This window comes from Monodon monoceros, unplaced genomic scaffold (assembly GCF_005190385.1).
Source record: "Monodon monoceros isolate NGI ecotype Baffin Bay Population unplaced genomic scaffold, NGI_Narwhal_1 Super_Scaffold_14, whole genome shotgun sequence".
Lineage (NCBI taxonomy): Eukaryota > Metazoa > Chordata > Mammalia > Artiodactyla > Monodontidae > Monodon > Monodon monoceros.
The window spans coordinates 74,780,374-74,800,206 of record NW_021703770.1 but is presented as its reverse complement, the minus strand read 5'-3'; the positions used below and the strand labels follow the sequence as shown (position 1 = coordinate 74,800,206).

General features: G+C 39.1%; 1 protein-coding gene across 1 annotated transcript in view; it reads left to right on the top strand.

Annotated features, from left to right (window-relative positions):
* SNTG1 (syntrophin gamma 1) overlaps positions 1-19,833 on the top strand; it is a 327,320-nt gene that overhangs the window by 154,853 nt on the left and 152,634 nt on the right. Inside the window, exons 4-7 of the mRNA XM_029222453.1 lie at positions 1,761-1,817; positions 14,586-14,643; positions 15,462-15,505; positions 15,599-15,640. Of these exons, the coding sequence (XP_029078286.1) occupies positions 1,761-1,817; positions 14,586-14,643; positions 15,462-15,505; positions 15,599-15,640 (201 nt within the window). The remainder of the gene's footprint in view (positions 1-1,760; positions 1,818-14,585; positions 14,644-15,461; positions 15,506-15,598; positions 15,641-19,833) is intronic.

Below are 19,833 nucleotides of genomic sequence, written 5' to 3'. Positions count from 1 at the left end.
GAGCGTGCGTGTGTACCCGTGTGTTTAAGAAACATTAAAATAAGTGCTGCTTCTGAGCTTTTCCACAGGTTCTGCTGACTCTTTAGTCAAACTCTTCTCTGCATCAGCAATTTTGTATCCAATTTGGAACATGTGCTAAATATTCTCCACCAAAGATTGGAAGGCAGCCTTGTACAGAATGAATAAAGGCACTGCATACACCTTTAATAACCTGCATGCTTGCCGTTCCTTCAGAAAAAAGCAGGGCTGCAGCACGCACTCTGCTCAGGAGAGTTCACTCACCAAATTGCCCTTGCGGCTAATGATTGCTGTGGAAGATGTTCTAGAAACTTGAGGTGATACCATTTGCTATTAAAAATGCATTTGCTTTGACAGATTGAAATCTTTATTTTGAGACAGTTGATGTGGGTTTTCTGAGCTAACTGTACCCTTGGTTTTGATACTATTTTAAGGCATCAAGTATTTATTCCTTACAGAAAAGAATTAAGAAAATAGCTGTGCCGTCTAAGAACTTTAGTTTAGTTTGATAGGCAGTGGGAAAGCAGCTCGCCTGTCTGTTTGGTAAGACTGAAGACGACCATGTAATCAACTTATCCCTCTGAGTCTCCCAGTATTTGAGCTCCTCTGTGATATAGCTGTTGGAATATGATGTGGATAAATATTAATTAGATATCTAAATGTGCGGAGTAACTTTTCTTTCTTCAGAAAGAATTCTATATAAAGATATATAAGAAATAATTTTATTAAATGTATTTTTCCATTGTACTTAAAATTTGTTTAGAATGTATTTTTTAAACTACCACAGATGGAATACCTCAGGTGACTATTAAGTAGGGGAGTAGATAATGTAGCCAAATAAACTGAGCCTTTGTGGAGGCACAAGGACCAGAAAACAAATATCTATTCCAGGTACCAGGGAAGAAGGGTGGAGTCTAAACCTTTCTAAGTAGGGGAAGGTTCAAGAAGATGAGAAGGTTATAAATAAATGGAGAAGGTTCTAAATAAAAGCTCTCAGCCCTTCAGCATGCCAGGAGATATGCATTATGTAGAGATGATCACCATAAAAAAGTAATATTGTTTTTTTTTATTGGAAACTAAAGGATTTGTCCAAATGTGGCTCTTTGCAATTTTTAAATTTCATATGCCAGTGGTTGAATGATTGTTTCCATTGTGGAAGGCAAAAGAGAACTGCTTTTGAAAACTGATAATTTTATTATAATTATCAGTTAACTGTAAAATGCATTCTTCTTTCAAACAAGCAATCATTGTGAACCTGGTTTATTTAGAGTTCCAAACCCAGACGTACACATGGACCATTTATGTGCTGAAACATGGCAGTCTTCCAGCCCAGCACTCAAGTCTCCACAAACCACATGACCGGTAGTAATGGAGATATGACCTTGGTTGGCAAAGATAATATTTACCATGTGATGCTGAATTATTTTTCAACAACAAGAATACATAATGTGAGGATGAGAAGACGTTTTAAAGTTCAGATTCCAAACTATGTCCAAAAAATCATTGAAAGAAGTTAACTTGAGAATTTAGCAGTTTAATAAACTGCAGCCCCTTTTATCTTGACAAATAGTTAGCCTTCGATTTAAAAATTCCAAAATACTCCATTTATTGCAAAGTTTGGGGCCTTTGTGCTGTCACAAAATGTCCTTTTTTTGAAGAGCAAGCACAAAACCGAGAGGAGGAAAATGGTGTGTAGGTACAGTAGCAGGCAACACTAACCACTTTTAAAATCTGTCTTTCAGGAAAGAACGGTGACCATTAGAAGACAAACTGTAGGAGGATTTGGATTAAGCATAAAGGTAGCCCGTCTCTCCTGTCTATCCTTACAAAGTCTGTGCCGTAACGCCCGCGTTTCTGTGAACTTGAACTTTCTGCAGATTGATAAGTAGACGAGAATGGCTATAGCAAACTCCTCAATATTTGGACTGAGAGGAAATTAAGCAGGCTGTCAAAATCTTGGCCACCTTTTGATTAAGAGATTTTAGAAAAGTATTTGGGAAATTTACCTTACCTGGAATTGAATATAACCCATTACTTTTCTTTATCTGGTTTCATCTAAAATATCAAATATGGCCTTGCGGTGTGCATATCTTTTAACCAGCCAGAGCGGGAAATACTGGTCTGTCAGTGAAAGGAGCCGAACACGTTTTAGGTTCATATAAGGTCTGATAGTAAGTTAAGTATTAGTTCTGCTCTAGTCATCTTTTTCTTTTGTGCAGTTTTCTTTTTTTATTTAAGAAATCAGTAAAATCTCATGTTCCAATGCCAAGTATATAGGATAGATTTAAAGTTTTAGCACCTCAATTCTTCTAAAAACAGACCATATCTGTTCTTTTCTAGTTATTATTACATTTCAAAGGGCTTTTCTTTCTGTATATCACTGACTATTAAAGATGTACCACACCTGCAATGTATCATCAATGAAACAAAATATAAATTTAAAAAAAGGACAGAAAGTTATATAAATATTGAGAAAATTAACTCAATGATTTTAAATGCCCTTTAGAAACCTGTATCTCTGCAGAGATCAATGAAATTTAACTTTATCTTGGTTGTTGGGTTAGGCATTTTGCCTGTGTAGGGTGAAAATCATACATCTCAGGTGTACATTTCATGAAATTTTACCACAGCTTGAGGTACATACACTTGGAAAGTGGAACTCTAAATTTGGTGACTGTCGTCTCTAGTTGACATTACGAAAATGATTCAGAAAACTGACCAGTGTTGACTGGCATGGTCTTCGTCAAGTGATGAGAGTATTTACTATATAAAATGTTAGTTTTAAGGTTTATTTTTTCTTTCACTCTGTCTGTCATCAGCTAAGGCCAAGGAGATATGTAGGACAAATTACAGGATGTGGAAATGATGTTGTGGTTCTCTTGTTTTTGTTTTTTTCCATATTTATTGAGATTGCCACGAAGGATTTAAAGGTACCCCTGAAGATAGTAAATGTCCATGAAGAGAGAACAGGAGCTGAGTGTGAATAAAATCCATTCACGAGAGCTGCTTTCATTTGACATAAGCACTGACTCTCTTTCTGGGAGTGGAGCCGTATGAATTTTGTGCAGGATGGAAATGTTCTTTTCTTTCTATTCTATTTCCATTTAGAGTGAAACTCAATAATACGATGTTACTTATTTTTACTGAAATGCCACATTTTAACCTAGACAGTTTTTAAACATTAAGAATTTTGCCAAATAAATCATTTTTGTTTAATATTTACATTATTTCAACCCAAACAAAACTCTTATACATGTAATAAATAGAGTTATTTTTTAAATCAAATAAGTATATATTTTCCATTCAAAATACTGGCCACAGAAGTAATATTTGAATTGTGATGGGGGCCATATATTAAGAGGTTTGACAAAAAAAGAAATTATTTTATAATTCTTAAGACACACAAACCAACCAGAAATAAAAACATCAATATTTTTATTTAGAATATTATCCATTCAGCCTGAAGACTTTCCTTTTAGGGTTTTCCATTTTAGGTTTCTCACTACTTACCTCTGACCTTTGCTTTTCTATTTTTAAACTATCTTTCATTCCGTTAACATATTTCAACATGTGATTATTTGTTTATCATGCATTTATTTATTTTAAATAGCCATATTTTATACCAATCCTTTTTCCCTTTACCCTGTCATATGTAAATTGGATGAACTGTGTTTATCCATTTGCACTATTTTCTTTAGATCTGAGAATTAAAATATACATAAGCAACAGTTTAAGAAAGTATTCTAGCCTAAATGCAAAATTCATATTTTGATGCTGACCATTTATTTATCTATCGATTTAGCAAATCTAGTGACTGGCCCTGGGGTGCAATGAGGTGGGATCTAGAGGCGTGGCATGCACACATGTCCACCTGGTCCCGCCTGTGTCTCTGAGTCACAGTGCATCCCCAGCCCCGTCCATGACCAGCCCTGTCCAGGACCCAGCCCCATCCATGACCTCAGAAAAGAGCAGAGAGGAACTCCGGCCCTCCCTGCTGACCTGACACTCGGCCATGAGTGGCTTCTGGGGTTTGTGCAGCGTGCTCACTCCTTTCTCAGTCTTCCAGGAATCCTTCCCTTTTACACCATTTTTAGTCTCGTGCTGCTTTTTAGAGCCATTCCCGTATCTGCTGTAACTTTGGATCTTTTCTGACAATTGTTTGGGATACTTCGTGGCTGTTACCATTACTCAGCCTTCCTTGATTCAAACATCCCTCAGAAATCACAAACTTGGGTGTTTTTCCCCTTGTATTAGTTTTTGTTTTTGTTTGCATCTCATTAAAACGCCAAGCTCTTCTAATTACATTTTTAGATTTCAAAAAAAAACATTCTCCAAAAGCTGGACAAAAGAATCACTAAACTTTCCACTTATGATCAACTATTGTTCTGTGTCCTCAGACTGAAGCTGCTCCTAGAAGCGCTCAGGCTCCTGCATCCACCTGGTTTATATCCTCCTGCATCCACCTGCAGGAATGCCCTCTTCACCTTGATCTGCACGTGGCCTCTTGGCTCTGCTCTACGTGCATCAGTATTCCTGTTGCATTTTCTGGTCCGCTTGTCTGAGCCATCCAGATACTTACCATTTCTAAATATAAATTAATGGTCTCCACACTACACCCCCAGTAATCACCAAAGTTTCTCATCAAGGGATCTAATAGTCTTGCTTTTTGCCCCATTCTTCTTGTAAGAATTACCATATAATCACCTTAAAGTAAGCTGCCATCTTGACTCCGTGAGACTTTAATTTTTCTTCTGTGTCTCTTAAAATGCAATACCATCCATTCGCATATTATTAAATCATACCTCCGGTCATTGTCATTAAAAGAATTACCTTTTAGAGAAAGAGTGTTTTGAATATTATTACTAGAAAAATGTTTTGTGGAGTATTTTTCAAAAGACTCAGCTTTTCTTCCCTAAACAATAAGTTATCCACATCCATCAGGGAAATGTTTGTGATCAAAGGTGATTTCCATCTGGAATCTTTAACTGTGCAGCAATCAAAGTGAAATTATAAGTATTATTACCATTAAAATCTTATCATTTATAAACAATAATTGCTAATATTTATTAACTGCTCTTGAAGTGCCAGATTCTGAGCTAAATACTTTCTATTGTTTCCTTTGGTCTTCAGTATCCAGAAAGTGGATAACTGTTGCTAGACCTCTACAGACAATGATTAAGTATTAAGAGGTTAAGTAATTTACCTGTTTGTTGTAACCGGCAGAGCTGGGCCGCAACCCCCATCAAAGCTGATGACATAGTCCTTATTCCCAATAAATATGCTCTATAGCTGTAAAACCTGCACTAAATTATCTCTACGCTCTCTATTTGGAAACACAAATAATGTTTCCTCTCTAAGTTATTCACATTCTGGTTTATTTAAAACTGAAATAAATGGATTGAAATGTCCAGCATCAAGCAAACAATTTCTCAATATCAAGGGTTGGGTATTAATTATATCATATTTACCAAACAAACATATACATCTTCATAGCAGTTGTCATAAATGTCTGTATTTTCATTTATTAGTGATTTCAGGGCAAAAGTCTTTAAATATCAAGTGTTGCTACAAGCACAGGCACATTTGCATTCATTTCCTCATTCTGCCCTGTTCTCATTATTTGAGTCTGATTCTTCTGTTTCCCCCAAAGGTACGTACGGGTACATACCTTTGCACCACAGAAATAGGAGGGTAATAAGCAGGTAATAAAGCTTAGCTAGAAGAGTGTGCATTAGTTCCAAGAATCAGGTAAAACCACTGAGGAATTATCATTTGAAGGATGATTTTTTAACTTATATAGCTTATTGAGATGTAATTCACATACCATACAATCTACCCATTTAGAGTGTACAATTCAATGATTTTTATTATATTCACAGATGTGTGCACCCATCACTACAGTCAGTTTTAGAACATTTTCATCCACTGAGGAGAAAACCCATACCGTCAGCGTCCGCCTTCTATACCCCATCCGCGGCTCAGGTCTGAGCAACCAGCAGTCTACTTCCCGCCTCTATAGAATTCCCTACTTTGGATTTCCACTTGAAGGCAATCATAACTTACGTGGGAAAGCCAGTAATTTTGCCAGAGCTCGACTAGGTGATTTTGGCGGATAGGCATGGCGTTCAAATGTATAAGGGTATTCGTCCATGTTCTTTCAGATGGTATTCCTTTAGGTGCCTCTCCCACGCCTGTTGACTGGGCTCTAAACCTTAATTACTGTCTGTTATTATCTGTTTGTAAGTATTTTCCATTCTCTAAATGGATATGTAATGTTGGGGTCTGTGTATCCTTTTCTTTCCAAAGCCCAGAATATGATTGATTGATTGTAATGAAAATATTGAATTGAAAGGATTTATTTGGCAAGATTCCCAGCATTATAAAAACATTCTGGGTTTGATTTAGTGGAATTTCAGAGTTGTACTGGAAAAATCATTGGATAGAGTCATGCACAAAATGCTTTAGATGGGACTTTATATCCTTGTTCCTATCTAGCTATAAAATTAATTATGCTTTGTAGAAAGGCTATCTCAAAACTGAATGGTGTGTCTTTTAATATTTTCTGGGATGCACTCTAGAATGTCACCTCACTTTTTCTAATCTCATTTTACCCTGGATCAACAGAGCTCAAGTAATTCATTTATTCTCTAAACCGTGGCCTCAAGCCATACACCCTGGCGGGCCTCAGGATAGGTCAAGGAGAAGATGGTAAAGGAAACCTGCCCTGACGTCAGGCCCTTTACATTCTAGAGGGAAAGCAGACATTGACCAGAGTGTCATGTAGAGAAACGTAAACCCCAGCCATGATCCAGTGCTATAGAAGTAATCACTGCAGGTAAGGAGAGACTGAGGAAGGAGCCCTTTGGCTGAACTCCTGGATGTGGCTAGAGTATATACGAGGTTAAAAGTAAAGGTAAACAGCTCTCCTATATGTAGATGTCCTTGTCAGAATGACAAGGGTCCAGGATAAAGCTTCAGGGGATGCTGAGGGCACATAACAGGGGATGCTAAGGACCTTGGCTTTTATTCTGCGTGTAACATGAAGCCTATCACCTATCTTGAACAGGGTGAGTCACATTATTTGATTTCTGTCTGGAAAACTTGGAATATCCCCAATTAGGTTCAGAGCTAAATCTAATTTACTTTAATAGAGCTGGACTGCTCTCACATTTTATTCAATAAATGAAGGCACTGTGGTTTTATGTTCCAATTTTATCCCCTGAGTTTTGTCTTAAAATTAGCTCTCTTAATCAATTAATGAAGTGATCTCCTTAAACTAGCTTAAAAATTCTCTCAGAGCTCCAAATGTCTGATTGAAGAAATAAAGTTAAAAAAAAATACCTTTGGACTCAAACCATTCAAATTTCAGGAGAAATTTTACATATAAAAGGAAAATGTTGATAAAATAGGGGCTAGTTGTATCTTATTATTAAAAGATATTTATAAGTCTCAGGTGTCGAGGGAAGAATGGGATTGCTGAGTTGACTCTCAGAAAATCGATATCTCTAGACCAACCCTGAGGAGAGGTTTCCCACGGTCCCACCATGGTAACCTGCATTAAAAATCTGAGCACTGAGAAAATCTTTAAATTCAGTAGTGCAAGGACAGAAAACTGTGAGAAGCAAAATCAGTTAAAGGAAAATGCTCTGGTAACAACCACCAACCTGGAGTGACATAAACAGCGTTCTTCTCTGCCCCCAAATATCTGAACCATAATATCTGGATGAGTTTGTTTTCTCTTTCTATCACGTAAAACTTCATCAGTGCTTGATTTATATTAGCTAAGCAGCATCTTATTCTAAGAAATGGAGATGTATTCTTAACTTTTTTCCCAGTTTCCAAGGATCTCTAGAAAGTATCTGCAACCGTGCACGTTTGATTTCATTGTTCACCGTCTTCGTTTCTCCTTAAGATCATGAGCCTTTGAATGTGCTGTTGGATTCTGTTTGCTAGTATTTTGTTGAGGATTTTTGCATGATGTTCCTCAGTGATATTGGCCTGTAGTTTTCTTTCTTTGTGACATCTTTGTCTGGTTTTGGTATCAGGGTGTTGGTGGCCTCATAGAATGAGTTTGGGAGTGTTCCTCCCTCTGCTATATTTTAGAAGAGTTTGAGAAGGATAGGTGTTAGCTCTTCTCTAAATGTTTGATAGAATTTGCCTGTGAAGCCATCTGGTCCTGGGCTTTTGTTTGTTGGAAGATTTTTAATCATAGTCTCAATTTCAGTGCTTGTGATTGGCCAGTTTAAATTTTCTATTTCTTCCTGGTTCAGTCTCGGAAGGTTGTGCTTTTCTAAGAATTTTTCCATTTCTTCCAGGTTGTCCATTTTATTGGCATATAGTTGCTTGTAGTAATCTCTCATGATCCTTTGTATTTCTATACTTCTCCCTTTTCATTTCTATTCTATTGATTTGAGTCTTCTCCCTTTTTTTCTTGATGAGTCTGGCTAATGGTTTATCAATTTTGTTTATCTTCTCAAAGAACCAGTTTTTAGTTTTATTGATCTTTGCTATTGTTTCCTTCATTTCTTTCTCATTTATTTCTGATCTGATCTTTATGATTCCTTTCCTTCTGCTAACTTTGGGGGTTTTTTTGTTATTCTTTCTCTAATTGCTTTAGGTGTAAGGTTAGGTTGTTTATCTGAGACGTTTCTTGTTTCTTGAGGTAGGATTGTATTGCTATAAACTTCCATCTTAGAACTGCTTTTGCTGCATCCCATAGGTTTTGGGTCATCGTGTTTTCATTGTCATTTGTTTCTAGGTATTTTTTGATTTCGTCTTTGATTTCATCAGTGATCTCTTGGTTATTTAGTAGTGTATTGTTTAGCCTCCATGTGTTGTTTGTATTTTTTACTGTAATTGATATCTAGTCTCATAGTGTTGTGGTCTGAAAATATACTTGATATGATTTCAGTTGTCTTAAATTTACCAAGGCTTGATTTGTGACCTGAGATATGATCTGTCCTGGAGAATGTTCCAGGAGCACTTGAGAAGAAAGTGTATTCTGTTTTTTTTGGATAGGATGTCCTATAAATATCAATTAAGTCCATCTTGTTTAATGTATCATTTAAATCTTGTGTTTCCTTATTAATTTTCATTTTGGATGATCTGTCCATTGGTGAAAGTGGGGTGTTAAAGTCCCCTACTATGACTGTGTTACTGTCTATTTCCCCTTTTATGGCTGTTAGCATTTGCCTTTTGTATTGAGATGCTCCTATGTTGGGTGCATAAATATTTACAATTGTTATATCTTCTTCTTGAATTGATCCCTTGATCATTATGTAGTGTCCTTCTTTGTCTCTTGTAATAGTCTTTATTTTAAAGTCTATTTTGTCTGATATGAGAATTCCTACTCCAGCTTTCTTTTGATTTCCATTTGCATGGAATATCTTTTTCCATCCCCTCACTTTCACTCTGTATGTGTCCCTAGGTCTGAAGTGGGTCTCTTGTAGACAGCATATGTATGGTTCTTGTTTTTGTATCCATTCAGCCAATCTATGTCTTTTGATGGGAGCATTTAATCAATTTACATTTAAGGTAACTATCGATATGTATGTTCCTATTACCATCTTCTTCATTGTTATGGGTTTGTTATTGTAGGTCTTTTCTTTCTCTTGTGTTTCCTGCTAGAGAAGTTCCTATAGCATTTGTTGTAAAGCTGGTTTGGTGGTGCTGAATTCTCTTAGCTTTTGCTTGTCTGTAAAGGGTTTAATTTCTCCATCTAATCTGAATGACATCCTTGCTGGGTAGAGTAATCTTGGTTGTAGGTATTTTCCCTTTCATCACTTTAAATATGTCTTGCCACTCCCTTCTGGCTTGCAGAGTTTCTGCTGAAAGATCAGCTGTTAACCTTATGTGGATTCCCTTGTATGTTATTTGTTGTTTTTCCCTTGCTGCTTTTAATATTTTTTGTTTGTATTTAATTTTTGATAGTTTGATTAATATGTGTCTTGGTGTGTTTCTCCTTGGATTTATCCTGGATGGGATTCTCTGTGCTTCCTGGACTTGACTATTTCCTTTCCCATATTAGGGAAGTTTTCAACTATAATCTCTTCAAATATTTTCTCAGTCCCTTTCTTTTTCTCTTCTTCTTCTGGGAACGCTATAATTCGAATGTTGGTGGGTTTAATGTTGTCCCAGGGGTCTCTAAGACTGTCCTCAATTCTTTTCATTCTTTTCTCTTTATTCTTCTCTACGGTAGTTATTCCCACTATTTTATCTTCCAGGTCACTTATCCGTTTTTCTGCCTCAGTTATTCTGCTATTGATTCCTTCTAGAGAATTTTTAATTTCATTTATTGTGTTGTTCATCATTGTTTGTTTGCTTTTTTGTTCTTCTAGGTCCTTGTTAAATGTTTTTTGTATTTTCTCCATTCTGTTTCCAAGGTTTTGGATTATCTTCACTATCATTACTCTGAATTCTTTTTCAGGTAGACTGCCTATTTCCTCTTCATTTGTTTGGTCTGGTGGGTGTTTACCTTGCTCTTTCATCTGCTGTGTGTTTCTCTGTCTTTTTATTTTGCTGAATTTACTGAGTTTGGGGTTTCCTTTTCACAGGCTGCAGGTCCATAGTTCCCTTTGTTTTTGGTGTCTGCCTCCAGTGGCTAAGGTTGGTTCAGTGGGTTGTGTAGGCTCCTGGTGGAGGGGATTCATACCTGTGTTCTGGTGAATGAGGCTGGATCTTGTCTTTCTGGTGGGCAGGACCACATCTGGTGGTGTGTTTTGGGGTGTCTGTGACCTTATTATGATTTTAAGCAGCCTCTCTGCTAATGGGACGGGTTGTGTTCCTGTCTTGTCGGTTGTTTGGCACAGGGTGTCCAGCAGTGTAGCTTGCTGGTTGTTGAATGGAACTGGGTCTTAGCATTGGGATGGAGATCTCTAGGAGAGCTTTCGCCATTTGATATTTTGTGGAGCTGGGAGGTCTCTGGTGGACCAATGTCCTGAACTCGACTCTCCCATCTCAGAGGCACAGGCCTGAGACCCAGCCATAGCACCAAGACCCTGTCAGCCACGTGGCTCAGAAGAAAAGGGAGAAAAAAAAGAAAGAGAAAAAGAGAGAAAGAGAGAGAGAGAGAGAGAGAGAGAGGAAGGAAGAGAGAGAAAGGAAAAAATAAAATAAAAAGAAATAAAGTTATTAAAATAATTTTTTAATTATTAAAAATTAAAAAGTAATAAAAGAAAGAAGAGAGCAACCAAACCAAAAAACAAATCCACCAATGATAACAAGCGCTAAAAACTATATTAAAAAAAATCAAACAGAACCCTAGGACAAAGGTAAAAGCAAAGCTATACAGACAAAATCACAGAAAGAAGCATACACACAGACACACTCACAAAAAGTGAAAACTGAAAAAAAAATATATATATATATATAAAAGGAAGAGAGCAGCCAAATCAATAAAGAAATCTACCAATGATAAGAAGCTCTAAATACTAAACTAAGATAAACAAAAACCCAGAAACAAATTAGATGCAAAAAGAAAACCCCAAGTCTACAGTTGCTCCCAAAGTCCACCTCCTCAATTTGGGATGATTCGCTGTCTATTCAGGTATTCCACAGATGCAGGTACAACAGGTTGACTGTCAAGATTTAATCTGCTGCTCCTGAGGCTTCTAGGAGAGATTTCCCTTTCTCTTCTTTGTTCGCACAGCTCCTGGGGTTCAGCTTTGGATTTGGACCCGCCTCTGCATGTAGGTCCCCGGAGGGCGTCTGTTCTTCGCTCAGACAGGACCGGGTTAAAGAAGCCGCTGATTTGGGGGCTCTGGCTCACTCAGGCCGGGGGGAGGGAGGGGCATGGAGTGCGGGGCGGGCCTGCGGCGGCAGAGGCCAACGTGACGTTGCCCCAGCCTGAGGCGTGCCGTGCATTCTCCCGGGGAAGTTGTCCCTGGATCCCGGGACCCTGGCAGTGGCGGGCTGCACAGGCTCCCCGGAAGGGGGGTGTAGATAGTGACCTGTGCTCGCACACAGGCTTCTTGGTGGCGGCAGCAGCAGCCTTAGCGTCTCGCGCCCGTCTCTGGAGCTCGTTTAGGCGGTGCTCTGAATCCCCTCTCCCTGCGCACCCCAAAACAATGATCTCTTGCCTCTTCGGCAGGTCCAGGCTTTTCCCCAGACTCCCTCCCGGCTAGCTGTGGCGCACTAACCCCCTGCAGGCTGTGTTCACACCACCAACCCCAGTCCTCTCCCTGGGATCCGACCGAAGCCCGAGCCTCAGCTCCCAGCCCCGCCCGCCCCGGCGGGTGAGCAGACAGGCCTCTCGGGCTGGTGAGTGCCGGTCGGCACCGATCCTCTGTGCGGGCATCTCTCCGCTTTGCCCTCCGCACCCCTGTTGCTACACTCTCCTCTGCGGCTCCGAAGCTTCCCCCCTCCGCCACCTGCAGTCTCCGCCTGTGAAGGGGCTTCTAGTGTGTGGAAACCTTTCCTCCTTCACGGCACCCTCCCAGAGGTGCAGGTCCCATCCCTATTCTTTTGTCTCTGTTTTTTCTTTTTTCTTTTGCCCTCCCCAGGTATGTGGGGAGTTTCTTGCCTTTTGGGAAGTCTGAGGTCTTCTGCCAGCATTCAGTAGGTGTTCTGTAGAAGTCGTTCCCCATGTAGATGTATTTCTGATGTATTTGTGGGGAGGAAGGTGATCTCCACGTCTTACTCCTCTGTGGTCTTGAAGGTCTCCCTCTGCAAAGTACTTTAAAGAATGAACAATTTTACAGGACTTCCCTGGTGGTCCAGTGGTTAAGATTTGCCTTCCAATGCAGGGGGTGTGGGTTCAATCCCTAGTCAGGGAGCTAAGATCCCACATGCCTCGGGGCCCAAAGCACAAAACACAAAACAGAAGCAGTATTGTAACAAATTCAATAAAGACTTTAAAAATGGTCCACATCAAAAAAATCTTTAAAAAATTGTTTTAAAAAAAAAGAATGAACAACTTTAGGTCTGGAAAAGTTTTAGGCTTCATTTATTCATTCACTCATTCACTCAACAAACATTTCAAAGCTTAAAAAAGAATCGTTATTCCAGGCACTGACATTACATCAATGCAGGAAACAAATAACCAAAATAAATAAATAAATAAATCTGTTGTGCTTGTGGAACTTGCTTCGTGGTTAGGAGAAAGAAAACAAATAATGTATGTAGGAAAGGTGTAAGATTGTAGTAGGTAAGAAGCTAATAAGTATAAGGGGGAAAGATAAAACAGAATGCAGGGATTGGGAACTTGGAACCCTAACTGGTAAACATGAAGGGCCTTGGATTCTGTTCTGGGTTTACTGTGCTAACAAAGCACTCCTTTTGTACTGCACCCTCAGTCCCAATCCTGTGCTCTGATCAGATGAGAGATTGTCTTGGACAGGATCAGGGCTTGTTATGGACACAAACACAAAATGCAAGAGCAGAATCAGAAGCCAAGGAAGCTTATGCCAGAGACCTTCTGCACAGACTTAGTGAGGGTGGGTGGGTGAATGTCAGGTTGGTGGGAAATGGTGAGAACAGGAGATTCAGGGGTGGGTTTGAATTTCACCCTGGGTAAGACAGTTTTCAGTATTTTATTTATCACGTCTCTTCTTAATATCCCAGAAGTAGAAAGGACTACTTGCCAAGAAAAGCTTGAAAGCCACTACTGTTCTCTACAACTCCTGCCTATCTTATATTTAAATATATTGACAACTGAGTGCTAAAAATGGACATTCATGGGAAAAAATGTCTGTTCTAAAATAATTTTTGTGCTTGAAGGAAAAAAGGCTTAGGAGGTTTACTAATTCTGAAGCTACAGAAACCCCATGGAAATTTAGATTATCTTTTCAACTACCCATGTTAAAAGTGCTGTACTTGTTTTCTACATGAAATCTTATTCTTTGATGCACTTACTTGAGTTTTCAACTATTGCTTTCAACCTTCTCAAATCTGTTATATAAAAACCATAAGTTTATGCAGTTACTTCAGGGATTTATTTTATTTCCGTCCACATAAATTTAGCTTACTTATTTTTCTTTATTTTTTCTATCTTATTTGGTCAATTGGACAAAACACTGTTTCAATATTCTTGTCAGTTTACTGTATTCTGTTAATTGTTTAGTATGCACTTTCACACAAAGAGGGATACAATGACCCCTTCCCCATCAGGCATATACACAGTCTGTTTTTTTGTACCAATTTGTGTATGTAGTCTCTCCAGCCATGCAGCATCCAAAGGGGCCCTTGCTTGGTCCCCAGCATAGAACAACTTAGCCAGATAATGGAAATACATAATTACCTACTGTTTGGAACCCTAAGTATGAATTTCTACAATGGGCAGCACTGCTACACATTGGAGGAAATGCCTTCTTAAGGAATCGCCAATCTTAATTTAAAAAATTGATATTTTCAAAGTCAACTGCTATTAATTATTGCATGTCACAGAGAAATTCTAAACAGATAAGTTTCTTGGGAGGACAGTCTATTTGGTAGAAAAATTCCAGGGGTCTATTTTAATTCTATTTGGTGTCTGTTCACATGCTGTTCATAACTTGTATAGTTTCCTAACTAAAGGCTGTGTATTTAATTTTTGAGATTAAAAAGCACGATATATGATTTTCTCTTTTCAGGGGGGAGCGGAACATAACATTCCAGTTGTCATTTCAAAAATCTCCAAGGAGCAAAGAGGTAAAGTGTTAAGAGGGCTGTCCTGTGAGTCCCTGTCACTGAGGAAAAAGACAATAGTTAGAATCATAAATTCGTATGGGACTGACCTGCCGGGGTCCCATGACCAGGCAGCAGGTGACGGTTCTGACTGCCGAGTCCAAGTCCTTTACCCGCCCGGCGGGCAGGGAGGGAAGACAGTAGAGCAGGTGGCTGTGTGTGAGCCAGAGACTGCATGACTGCACAGTGTCTCATTAACAAGTAAGCGTAGAAACGGCTCTGATGCTTACGAGTCTTATCAGTTACAGGCAACTCCAGTTATATATATATATTTTTTCAGTTTTCATATGCAATTTAACTCATCCCTTCATATGAAATTTCATCCAGGAAAAACTCTGAGGATGTAAACCAACTGTTACAATGACCGAAATCACTGAGACAGCCTAGTGTTTAAAAAGAAACGGGGAGCTGATTCCATTGCTGATGGAGTGAACGTCTAGCTCTAAACGTTTTCATAGATGCCTTAATGCTCTCATAAGAACATGAGAACATTTAGTCCTCCACCCAGAAGTGTGGCCAATTTCTGGCAACTAAGATCTGAAATGATAGAATGAAATGGAACTATCACAGCATGTGTTTCAACTCGGCTCATGTTTCAGTCATAGGAGTTGAATCGTGATTGTTTTTGCATTTCTATTACCTGTGGATCTTTTAAGATGCTACCCATATAAAACATTTCATTTTTTCCCTTTTATCAGTTTTGACTTTATTTAATTAAAAACTCTTTCATCTGTGTGAAGAAAGTAGACGATGCATAATCAATTGTCCTTCTCCATTCACAGCTGAGCTCTCAGGACTGCTCTTTATTGGGGACGCAATTCTGCAGGTATACACCTTACCATTATTTTCCATGTGCAACCAAAACATAAGGTCAATTCACAATATACCACATGAAGCTGTGTCTCTCTTTCCATTGCAGATAAACGGGATTAATGTGAGGAAATGCAGACATGAAGAAGTGGTGAGTTTTCTTTACTTTTTCCTAATATCATAATTTTCCCCATGTGCAAATGAGGATTTAGGGCATTGCTAAAAACTTTTCATTTTATTCATTAGGAAATATGACGCTGGTCCAGTGTGCTGTCAGACTTTCGGATAATCTCTTACTTGGTGTTTGGGGTTTTTTTTTGTATATTAGAAACAGATCAGTGAGTATCACTAAGAAAAAAATGTAATTCAAAGAAATACAGCTGTTTGCTATGTTTTCCAGTTTTCAGTTAATTCCTACTAGTCCGTGCCCACTAAGTGCATCTCTAGGTGAAATATATCTCTAAATCTTTGCAAATGTTTAGAAGCTTATAAACAATAAAATTTATGTTTGTAAAATTTCATCTAGTAGCTGGGGCAATGGGAAGAGCATGTAAAGACTGTGTGTGTGTGTGTGTGTGTGTGTGTGAGAGAGAGAGAGAGACAGAGACAGAGACAGAGAGAGACAGAGAGACAGACAGAGACAGAGACGACATTTAGAGACACTTCATCTCAAGGTTCACAGGTTCAGCTCACTAGACAGCTACACAGAAAGATCAGCAGTGTTTACTGTGGTATTTTCTTGGATGTTGGTAATGTGCAGATTTGAAGCCCGGCTTCAGATCCTTTAATTCACTCAGCTTATGTGACCCAGGAGTTTGTATTTTAACAATGGGCCCAGCAGTTTCACTGTCAGCGGCCTCTAATCTACACCTTGGGAGAAGCTGGAAGGTTGAGCAGCTTCTGTGGAGCTGAGGGAGGACATAAAAAATGATGCAGAAAAGTGATGCAGGCCGGTGTCAGGCGTTTGGGAAATGTTTTTCACAGCTAATTCAATAACATTCATAGAACCTTCACTGAATCTCCGTATCAGCTCACAGGGGAAAGGAGAGAGGAGAAAATATGCCTAAAGGTTTGTACTCAAGGGTCAAACAAAATGAAAATACCGTAAACCTTTGGCTTCTTGCGGCTCCAGTTCACTTGGTTTGTGAAGACGTTGCCCTGCTACAATTTGGAGAAAACTCTTCTGATATATTTACATATTTCAGGCCTCAAAGAGGCAACTCCGAGCATCTGAAAAGCCCCAGCTCCACAAGCAGAGCTGTTGGAGAGCGTTCTCTGTGGGACAGGCAAGGTGTGTCCATATTCATCGCTCGGTTTTTCTCTCAAAAATCCTACTTGATTTTTGAAAAATCACCCCGTGGTGAACCTCGCATAAAATATACGTACTTCAAATCTCAGGCTTATGTCAAATAGGTACAGGGAAAAGCAATGTTTGAGAACAGAGTTTTAGACAAATGAGAAGAAGCACATCACAGACTACTCGGTTCTGAATATACACAGATTTCAAATACAGCCCTGTAAGCAAAGATATTTTAACTTTAGTCTTTTTTCAAAAGTACAACGTGATTTTAAATTCATTGTCCAGGGAGCAAAAACAAGTGCATTCTCTTCCAAAACCGCACGCTGTTCCATGGAGTCCTGTTTGCAATTTGCCCTTCAGAGGCAAGCAGCAAGCTTACACTTACTGTGATGAGGCTTTGATTAAACAGATCCACGTGGCATGAAAGATTAGAATGCGCTAATCACGCCACTTCCGGATGGTGTTCATTCTGTTTCAAAGAAGAGGGATTTAAGATTGTATTGCAAATTGCACGTGGCCCTTCACAACAAACTTTTACTCTTTTGAGAGGTTTAACCATATCAGCTTTGAAGTGTAGGTAGTGATATTCTTATTTGCTTCCAATCTTTCACTTTGCAACAGTGATTAGGTGCTTTTGTCTTCACTGCTAATTATCTAAGCAAACAGACTGACTTACACTTCAGTGGGACTGAGATATTAATTAAATGTTTAAGAAGGGACTTACATGGGCAGAAAAGGTCACCGCAAGCTCAGAGGTGTAGATGGTTTTAAGTACCATGCTGACGGACCGCATTCCTCATTCCAAGTCAGGGCCCCCAGAGGCCCAAATTCAGAAAGCAGCCTCAGAAGGTATGACAGTAGGTTGTTTGTGCCTGTGACTTTCTTTTATTCACCTACACTATTCACTGCCATTGTTAGAAGTCTGCATCATTCGTAGATGCCGTCAAGGATGTGTAGCCGTAGCTTCTGTGGTGGAGCTAGCTACAGGCTTGATCTGTGTGGCCGGAGATCCCTGCTCTCCGCTTGGGCACTCAGTGGACTGTTGTTAACGGATTCTTTAGCTAAATAACTAGAATTAGGTCATCACGGCATCTGCGTCTGTATGTTTCTCATGTCTGGGTGTGCGGTCATCAATTCTGGGCTTCACCCACACCACCCCGGGCATTCTTCTTGCTAGAAGATTGCGAAGGAAGAAAAGCTACCAGTTTCCTGACCATGAAAGATTAGAGCAGGTGCCAGCTTTGAGACCGAAAAAGAGTTTTTTTGTTTTTACGGTCTTATTGATAGAAAACATTAGATAATTAGAACTGCAGATAACCATCACCCTGATTCTGAGTTTGCGACTTTGAACCAAACTCTAAAATTGTGTAATTTTTACAGGAGCAGAATGAATAGCTCAGATTATGTAAGTTAAAATGATATATTCATGCAATGAAAACAAATTTTGATAAAAGAAATACAAAATGTTGTTTAATAACATTTTAATTGTTATGATATATGCTTAACTTAATTCAAAATTTCCATTGGAATTTTCTTTTTTAGCTTAGATGAATCAGAAAGTAAAATTACAAGAGTTACATTATATCTGAAAATGAGGCATTACTTTATATATTGGAACCATTTAGGAGATTTTATGAGTTATCAAGGAACATATTTAGGATGTGATTTGGGAACATAAAGCATTTGAGATCTTGGCAAAACACTTAAATTGTCATTGAGTAACATATCATGTTTCACCTAACTGCTAACAATTCTCAGTTTGTTTTCAGTTTGGAAATAGGTTTTGAGGTCTAATGGATTAATTAAGATTGTCCTCCAGAATTCTGACTGCAGTGGACTCTTTTTCTTTGAATTAACTACCACAGAGGAAAGCCATACATGAAATCACTTGACTTTTAATATTTCCCACCGGTTTGGGAAGGGTGTTAAATATTGTTTATTGTATCTCTGATTTTAAAAAGTAATAAAATATCTAGAACTTGCCTAATTTACATCCTTAGATTCTCATTAACACCCTTAGGAGTTCCTTCTCTGCTGGACCCACAGGTCTGTCCCCTAATTAGGCTATGAATAGAGACAGCGCAGGTGACAAGTTCCTTAACTGCATGCTCTTTACTCCTGGCTACCGATTCCCATCACATCCCTATTTGTTGTCTTACACACACTAAAGACCTGCTTCGCAGCGCCCTCGATAATGAGACAAAGCCAGGCCAGATAAAGCCTTCCTTAGTGGAGCACGAGCCAGTTCCCACCCAGAGGAACTTGCAGGGAGGACACACAGCAGAAGGCCCAGTGGACCCTGTGTACAGAGAAGAGGAAGTGACCGGCGGGTAGAGACAGGCGTGTGGACATCACCACACCCCAACAAAGATGCTGCCCAGTCACTCTCCTGCCCCACAGATCAGAGTGAGAAGGGGAGGTGTGTGTCATCCAGATTCTACAATTCTCACATAGCTGACATTGTACTTTCAGAATGATCAGACGGAAAGGCAAGGAGAAGAAAGTGTCTGAGGATGGAAATGTGAACACCTAAGTTAGAATTTGTGTTATAGGTATTTTCCAGCTGTCTGATGATCATAAAGGGCCTACATTTCTCTGACCCTCATTTTTTATCTGAAAGACGAAGCGTTTGAAATAGATCACTCTTGATGTATTTTGCAGCTCACTCATGAGAAAGTGCCTGGGAATGTGTGTGTTTTTTCTCTTTTTCAATTTTAATAGACTTTATCTTTTAGAAGCCTTTTAGGTTTACAAAATAATTGTGCAGGAAGTTTTCTCCCCATCTGGTCTCACACAGAGTGTCCCCTCTTACTAAGACCACAGGCTGCTGTCGACATATCTTACAGTTGGTGAACCCCTACTGATGCATCACTTTTATTTTTAACATCTTTATTGGAGTATAATTGCTTTACAATGGTGTCTTAGTTTCTGTTGTGTAACAAAGTGAACCAGCTATACATATACATATATCCCCGTATCCCTTCCCTCTTGCGTCTCCCTCCCTCCCACCCTCCCTATCCCACCCCTCTAGGTGGTCACAAAGC